Source organism: Neophocaena asiaeorientalis, unplaced genomic scaffold (assembly GCF_003031525.2).
Source record: "Neophocaena asiaeorientalis asiaeorientalis breed wild unplaced genomic scaffold, Neophocaena_asiaeorientalis_V1.1 scaffold523, whole genome shotgun sequence".
Taxonomy (NCBI): Eukaryota; Metazoa; Chordata; class Mammalia; order Artiodactyla; family Phocoenidae; genus Neophocaena; species Neophocaena asiaeorientalis.
In genome coordinates, this window is record NW_020175436.1 from 1,711,721 (window position 1) to 1,720,456 (window position 8,736).

At 50.7% G+C, this 8,736-nt stretch overlaps 1 protein-coding gene across 1 annotated transcript in view; it reads left to right on the plus strand.

Annotated features, from left to right (window-relative positions):
* Positions 1-5,728: 5,728 nt before the first annotated feature.
* Positions 5,729-8,736, plus strand: part of LOC112414983 (L-gulonolactone oxidase) — a 28,911-nt gene continuing 25,903 nt past the window's right edge. The window contains exons 1-2 of the mRNA XM_024767734.1: positions 5,729-5,974; positions 6,721-6,822. Coding sequence (XP_024623502.1) covers positions 5,972-5,974; positions 6,721-6,822 — 105 coding nt within the window. The 5' untranslated portion in view covers positions 5,729-5,971. The remainder of the gene's footprint in view (positions 5,975-6,720; positions 6,823-8,736) is intronic.

Genomic DNA, 8,736 nt, shown 5'->3' on the forward strand with positions numbered 1-8,736 from the left:
ATTCATCCTTGACCCTAGCCCAGCGCATGCCTGGTGTTTTGAATGGGTAAATGAGTTAGTTTCAAATGCTTGATTTTTGATGTCCTTCTTCATGAGATGGATGACCAATTGTCTGAGTATTTTCACCGTCCCAAGCCTTGGTAGATCTCTTACTGTTGGCATGTGTGCCGATAGCACTAAATTCAGGAGAACACGTCCAGATTCTAGACATCTACACATCTTCCCTAGGATCCGTTGGATAAACCACGAGGGTATGTCACTGAGCTTCTGCTTCATGAGACAAATGCGATAATTATTTTACTAACACAGTTGAAGCATTTAAAGATACTGTAGGTTTTTACAGCTTTCATATTGATAAGGTATGGGTAGTCATTTTGGCAGTTTACCTAAATACATTTTGTCTTATTTCCATACATATTTCCTGGATTTTGAGGCTGGCACCTGCTTTAGAAAGAATACCAGTGATACCCCTATTCCTGTAAATTCACTTTTTTTTAATTGTGGTCAAACTTGCGTAACATAAAATTGACCATTTTTCAGTGCACAGCTCAGTGGCATTAAGTACATTCACATTGCTGTGTAGCCATCTCCACCGTCCATCTCCACAACCTTTTCATCTTCCCAAGCAACCCTGTCCCCATTAAACACTAACTCTCTTTTCTCCATCCCCCAGTTCCTGGAAACCCCCATTCTAGTTTCCATCTCTATAAACCTGGCTCCTCTAGTTACTTCATATAAGTGGATTCATACCATATTTGTCATTTTGTAACTGGCTTTATTTCACTTAGTATAAAATCCTGTCAGGGAGGAAGAAAACTTTCCTCTGCCCTTCTATGTTCTTCTGGCTGGTCTAAGAATTAAATTGACATGAGATAGATTAACAGGAAAGATCAAATTTAATTTTGCACAGAACGGGAACCCTACATACGTGAGAGGGTCAGAGAGAGAAAAGTAAAACGAGGTATATGTGCCACCCTGAGCTAAGGAATGGGATAGGAGCCTGGGGCTTCCAAGGACAGGAGGGTCATACACAGGATGATAAAAGGAAGAGCAGATGCTGGGTACTTAGGTATTTGCCCTGCCACATACATGGTGCCACTCAGACAAAACTTATCTCCGGTAATAACTCTTTTCTGGGAAAAATCCCCAATTTAAATTCTTGTAGGTAGTTGAGGAAGGAGCAGTAGTTTCTCTTGAACCCACAGGGGGTCTATAGCCTTTAGCTCCTTGTGCAAAAGTAACACACTCTGGGGAGGCTCGTTCTGAGCCCCTGAAATCCCCAAGGCTTGTCCACATTGTGGCCTGTGTCAGAATTTCCTTCCTTTTTAAGGCTGAATAATATTGCGTTGTATGTATATTCCACATTTTGTTGATCCAGTCATACATCAGTTGACACTTGGGTGTACAAGTATCTCCTAAAGCCCCAGCTTTCAGTTCTTCTGTGTGCGTACCCAGAGGTGGGATTGCTGGATCGTACGGGAATTCTCTCCATGGTAGTGTTTTCCACACGGACTGAAGCATTTTACATTCCAGTCAGCAGTGCCGAGGTTTTCAGTTTCTCCGCATCATCATTGTCACTCGTTGTTTTCTGAGTTTTGGGTAATAGCCATCCTAATGGGTTTGAAGTGGCATCTCTTTGTGGTTTGGATTTGCATTTCCCTAGTACTAAGTGATGAGCATCTTTTCATGTGCTATTCGCCATTTGTATATCTTCTTTGGAGAAATGGGCATTCTTTGCCCGTTTTTAAATCAGGGTTGGGTTTTGGTTGTTGTAGGAGTTCTTTATATACTCTGGATATTAATCCATTATATGATTTGCAAATATTTTCTCCCATTCTGCAGGTCATAAACTCACTTTTTAATCAAGTAAAAATTTACTTCCAATTTTAAAAGGACCTGGGTTAGGACCTAACCTCTGTTGTGTATGTAGTACCTTACTGTTTTCCATAAAGTTGCTGCCAAGATGGATGGGCAGATCGCCTCAGCACTGGGGAGCTTGTGTGACTATTTGGCTTGTGTCAGAATTTGGAAGACAAAAACAATTCTTTGTTTATGCAAACCAAGGTAAGAAAAATCCAGAGAAAGCCCCAAACAGTGGTCTTGGTTGCCATTGGAATAGATTGAGGAGATGTATTATTTGGTCAGTGTCTCCATCACTTATCCTGGATTGAGATGGAAGGGAACCCTAAGAAGCAGGGGATGCTTTAAACCTTGCCATCCAGCTTTGTCATTTGTTGAATGACAACAAATGAACTTTATGCCTTACAGAAGCCTTTTTATTTATTTATTTTTAATAGATCTTTATTGGAGCATAATTGCTTCACAATACTGTGTTAGTTTCTGTTGCACAGCAAAGTGAATCAGCCATATGCATACACGTGTCCCCATATCCCCTCCCTCTTGAACCTCCCTCCCTCCCCCCTCATCCCCCCCCAGGTCATCGCAAAGCACCGAGTAGCTCTCCCCGTTCTGTGCTGCTGCTTCCCACCAGCCAACTATTTTACATTCAGTACAGCAGCCTTTTTTAAATTTTTTTTAATTTTTACATCTTTATTACAGTATAATTGCTTTACAATGGTGTGTTAGTTTCTGCTTCAAACAAAGTAAATCAGTTATACATATGTCCCCATATCTCTTCCCTCTTGCATCTCCCTCCCTCCCACCTTCCCTATCCCACCCCTCTAGGCAGTCATAAAGCACCGAGCTGATCTCCCTGTGCTATGCGGCTGCTTCCCACTAGCTATCTACCTTACATTTGGTAGTGTATGTAAGTCCATCAGCCTTTTTTTTTTCTTTTTTTTAAAATTTATTTATTTATGGCTGTGTTGGGTCTTCGTTTCTGTGCGAGGGCTTTCTCCAGCTGTGGCAAGCAGGGGCCACTCTTCATCGTGGTGTGCGGGCCTCTCACTATCGCGGCCTCTCGTTGCAGAGCACAGGCTCCAGACACGCAGGCTCAGTAATTGTGGCTCACGGGGCTAGTTGCTCTGCGGCATGTGGGATCTTCCCGGACCAGGGCTCGAACCCATGTCCCCTGCATTGGCAGGCAGATTCTCAACCACTGCGCCACCAGGGAAGCCCCATCAGCCTTTTTAAAGAGAACGAGCTGGCTGAGTGGGACTAGGAAGTATATCTACCTATCAGAAATCATTAAACACTCTTCCAAATGTTCACAGTGTTTCAAAGAAATGTGTTAAGTTGCCATGCACAAATTGTATATTAAGGACTCGTTTTCATTGATTAATAAACACAGGAGGGGAAATGATTTTTAAAAAATAGCTTCAGCGGCCATCGAGATGGTAACATTAATTTCCCTTGCCAACAAATGTTTGAAAAAGTTGAGACTCAGCAAGTATAGAACAAGCTGCGTCCTTCAGACAAGAAGAAATGAGCGATATACCATCGACCTCAACCACGAGGTGGTGGCGAGGCAGATTGAATTAACTGATAGACACCATTTTTGCTGAGCTTTATATTTCCTTTCATGTCATTTTTTTTTTTTTTCCATAAAGGCGATTCATAAAGGTGATGCGACTGGCTTGGGGGTGAGGGGGGAAGCGTTCCATGCAAGGGCGGTAGCACAGGGTGAAGAAAGCAAGCCTGGTGGGTGACTCCAGGCTTCAGGAAATCTCAGCAGAGGAGGGAAGGGAGCCTGCAGGCAGTCTGGGGGCACAGTCCAGGCCCACCGACACCCATGGCATCCAGCTTCTGGAATGTCCTGCCTCAGAATGCATTTGCCCACAGGAGAAAAACTGGCTTCCACTGTAGTTGCAGAGGAACATCTGTGGGTGGGCACAGGGTACATTTCGCCTGAAGCTGTGGGACAGGGCTTGAGGGTGAGCGGGAAGCAAGCTGTTTATTTGGGGTGGCATCGGGCTGTCCCCTCGCCTCCTTGCCATGGGCCTCTTTGCCCTTCTGGCATGATGCTTACCCCCCCCATCTGATGGCCACAGACCCTGGACCCCCTTCCAACTCGGAGGAGGGACAGTAGCCAACCTGATAGGTGCTTTCTCCATCCCTCAGCCCTTGGGCCTCCCCACTGCACCCCTACCAAGGCCTGCCTCTCCCAGGCAGGGAGTCTATGGGGAGGTGCCCTCGGGTGATGGAGCTGGCAGCCTTGGAGCGCCCTGGCCCTGACTTCCACCAGGGACAGCCCGAGGGAAACAGCGCAGAGGCGAGAGGGCTTGTTCTTCTCCCGCATAAAGTCCTTGGTGGAGACCCTAGCACAGGGGCTTGCAGGCAGCCACAGCAAGGAACCACAAACTGAGTGGCTTCAACAACGGACGCTCGTGGTCTCACAGCTCTGGAGGCTGGAAGTCTAAGGCCAAGCAGTCGGCAGGGTTGGTTTCTCCTGAGGCCTCTCTCCGTGGCGTGTAGACAGCCGTCTTCTCCCTGTGTCCTCACTTGGCCTTCCGTTTGTGTCTGTGTCCTAATCTCCTCTTATTTAGACACAGTCATATTGGATCAGGGCCCATTCCAATGACCTCATTTTAACTTTACCTCTAAAAATCCTATCTCCAAATACAGTCACGTTCTGAGGTCCTGGGGGTTAAGGCTTCAACCTAGGAACTTGGTGGGGGGAACACGATTCAGCCCATGACACAGGTCCCAGCTCTTGTGCCAAATCGGCTCCTTTCTGTGGCCCTGAGCTCTGCAGATTCCTCACCCATACCTGGGACTTTCCTCTCTGCTGTTGAGCTGCTGCTAAGCGATCATAAGCAACAGCATCTCCACTAGTTGGGATCTCCCTGTGGGGAGCACATGGATACCACTCCCCCTCAGCACACAACCTTGCAGCTGGGGAGCGTGATCTCACACACACACATGCACACGCACACACATACGCACCTGGCAGCTGGAGAAGATCCTGGTTTGGGGGACACAGGTGTCCCCCAACCCCTATTCCAGAACAACTTCTGCGTATATCTGACCCCAAGCTCCGATCCTGCAGCCCGGCCTCGCCTCCAAAACCCTGGAGCTGTTGCTCACGCTTCCCGCTAGACCCCAGCTCTTGGCTTGGAGAGATCGAATGCCAGGATGCTCAATGACTGATTAATCTGTTCGTTGCACAAACATGCCTCAGAGGCTGGTGCGGTGCCAGGCACTGAGCCAAGGGGTGGTGACGTGGACAGGGACGTCCCCAGGAGCCTGCCACCGAAAGCTCAACGCTGGGGGCAGATGCAAGAGCTTGAAACCTTTTCCAGCTCTCATGGTGTCCCGGGGCTCCTCAGACATCTGCTCTAACCTTTATGTCCACCCAGAGGATTAGGCAAAAGTGCCACCACTTTACTGGAGGGAAAACCGAGCTTCACAGAGGTTAACCGGCAAGGCATGGAAGAGGAACCCAGGTCTGCCTGCCTTAAGGCCTGGGGAAGGAAGACCTCAGCTAGAAGACTCTGCCTGGTCCGAGTGTCACTCGTCCGCCCCCCCACCATACCCCGTCCCCCGTGCCCCCGTGCTACAGCCACCAGCATCCCGTTCTGTCTCCCTATAGCGAAGGGCAGCCTGGTGCATCCCTCCCCCAGCTCTGACAAATGAACTAACACGCGGGCCCCCATGTCACAGCCTCCCCTGACCTGCGGCATTAAGGACCCAGTTTCGAGGCCGGGGGTCCTCCGGCTCCAGAATGCCTATACTTGGTGTCAGAGCTCAACAGCTTTCGGGAAGAGAGCAGCCGCCTTGTAAATGCTGCCTGCCCACTCTGCGGCCTGAGAGGAGCCCTGGGGCAGGGGGCAGGCCAAACTGCTGTTTGTCTGGGTGGAGCCTGTCGTCACACTGTTTATCCACCTCTGCTGGAGCCCCAAGCCCCTCTGTGTGTTGTAGCTGCAGAGTCGGCCCTGAGCTCCTGCGGTCACCGTCACCGCGCTGCTGGTTCCAGCCCCCCGCTCCGCCTGGCCTCCGCACCCCGCTGCCCTGTGCTCTGCTCCACGAGGAGGCCGGAGTCCGCCGAGGCCACTGACCCACCACTGGAGCCATGGTAGGTCCACGTGGCCAGCCGTTCAGCCCTGCCGGTCCGCATGCAGGCTGGGCCTGTGAACCCGGCTTGGGAGGGCAAAATGAGGGCAGGTGTGGGGCTACTGGGAGGCCACGGGGAGGCTCTTGAATTGGACTCGCGGCTCTGGGGAGCCACTGGGGTACTGGGGAAGGGATGGAAGAGGAAGGCCGGGGTTGGACTCCTGTGTCTTTCCTTGGTTGCTCTGTGAGCTCAGGGAGGTTACTCTACCTCTCTGGGCCTCAGTTTCTGCTCCTGAAAATGAGAGTAATATTACCTATTTTGTGGCTTTATTGTAAGGCCTAAATAAGGTGTGACATGCGGAGAGATATGACACGTGGAGGACCCCGGAACAGTGCCCAGCACACAGCGGGGATCCCACAAACAGGAGTCTTTTCCCCAAGGCTCTCTGCTGTGGCCTCCAGGCCAGGAGAGGCTGCTGTGCTGTCTCCCAGGGCTGCACCCCTGATCTCACGTAGCCCCCTTCTCCGAAGGAGGGGCCGAGTTTTCTGCGTGATCTGCTGCCCTGACCATGGGGGTCAAGGGAGATCATAGCAGGAAGCCCGCACGTGGCTGCACGGCTTTAGAGCTTCCACTGTGTGTTTGAGCTTCCCAGTGGCTCAGCACCGTGGCCCCAGCCTCCCATCTCTACAATGTTGGGACAGTGGGATGGGGGTCAGGGCAGCCCTAGACCGCTTACTGGTGGTGACCCGGGTTTTGTCCTATCACAGGTCCATGGGTACAAAGGAGTCAAATTCCAAAACTGGGCGAGGACCTATGGCTGTTATCCGGAGATGTACTACCAGCCCACGTCTGTGGAGGAGATCAGAGAGGTGAGTGTCCATCTCAGCACAGCATGCAGTGGTCCAGCTCCTGGACCTCCAGCTCCATCTGGGCCCTGCGGACCAGGCCAGCCCCAGAGAGGAGGTGGGCTTCCCAGCTAAGACCCTCATCCCCAGCCCAGAACTGCCGGTGGGGTGACAGCACCATGGGGTCATCTGCAGCTGAATGCTGCTGCTGCGTGACCCCTTGTGGTATCTGCCAATGACTGCCGGATTTTTATTTCTGGCTCAGGTCTCTTCTCTGAACTTCAGATTCGTTTTGCCCTCTTTCATCAAAGACATCACAAACTTACATGCCCCAAATGATGTTTTTGATGTTTGCTTTCAACCTGTCCCAGTGTAGTCTTCCCTGACTCTATACCAACGACGGGATTGCTCAGACTAGAAGCCAGGAAGTAGGTCACTGTCCCTTATCGGACCTCAGCAAGTCCTGCCTCAGAAGTTTCTAGAACCCACCTCCCTCTCTCTGGCACTGTTGTCACTAAGCCCAGGCCACCATCCCTTCCTCACATGCCATGGCCTGTGATGGCCTCACCCCTGCTCTCCCAGCTTCAGTTCTTACCTCCCTCAAATGCACTTTCCGCAATCAGCAAAAGTAATTTTCTTAAAATCTAAGTTGAATTGGGCTACTTCCTTGCTCTTCAGAGGCTTTCACTGTTTGTGGAATAAAACCCCAACTCCTGGCCCCAAGGCCACGCATCCTCTGGGCCTCTGGGCCTGTCTCTCCGGCCCTGGCTCGCTACCTCCGTACCTTAGTACTTGCTGTTCCCACTGCCTGGGATGCCTGTCCCATCGCTTTTAATGGGACTGACTCCTTTTCATCCTTTAGGTCTCAAAGTAAATCACCTCCTCAGAGGCTTCCCAGACCATCTTATCTGAGTATTTCCCCATCTTCTGTATCTCAGCTCCTTGCTTATTTCTTTCATTGCATGTTCAAAACCTGCGGTGATTTCATTGACATGAACATTTGCATGCTTTTGTCTCTCTCCCTCATAAGGATTTAAGACCATGCTTGTCTTCTTTTCCATTTTATCCTCAGCACCCAGCCCTGTGACCTGTACACAGGAAGCACTTACTGAATATTTGTTGAATGAGTGAATGAATGAATGAATGGACATGACCCGACTTCTGCCCTTAAAAGACTTGCCCCTAAGACAGGCTGCATGTGACTAACCCCAGAGGATGCAGACGTTTCACTAGCACCAGCAGAGAACAGAGAAGGGAGAAATTCATGCTGTGTGTGTGTGCATGGGTGTGAGTCTGTGCACAGGTGTGTGTGAGGGCACTTGGAGGAGAGTGGTGGGAACGGCACTGTCACCACTAAGTGATCAGCACCACTGCTTCATATCTGTGGTCTCATCCATCCCCACGACCCCCTGTGAGGTAGTGATTGTTACCCCCATTTTCCAGATGAGCAAACTGAGGCTCAGAGAGGCTTTGTAATTTTCCCATATTAGTAAGTGTCAGAGCCAGGATCCAAACCAGGATTCAAAACCCCCAACGTCTCATGCATGAGAATGAAGGAAGGTGGTCACTGAGCCGGGCCCTGGAGGATGCATAGGAGCTCCACAGGGAGCTGGGCAAGGGCAGTGTGAGGTGAAGGAAGGTGAGGAGGACACCTGGAGAGTCGTCAGACATGGCTGCCGGAGGGTGCATGGGGGAAGGGGAGGGCAGAAGAGGAAGGCTGGGAGGCAAAGTGGCTTTGAACAGATCTGAGGGCCTTGAATGCCGAGGCAATATGCTTCATTCTGAGCTGAGGGGAGAGGGTGGAGGGGTGCCGATGTCCTGCGTGTGAAGGCTGTTTCTAGCCGTGCTAGCCTGCACGACTGTGAATTACACATAGAAGGAAGCTACTGCAGGCCTGTGTTTCCCTGGAGAGCTGGGAGGGCCGGAGGGGCGGGTGGG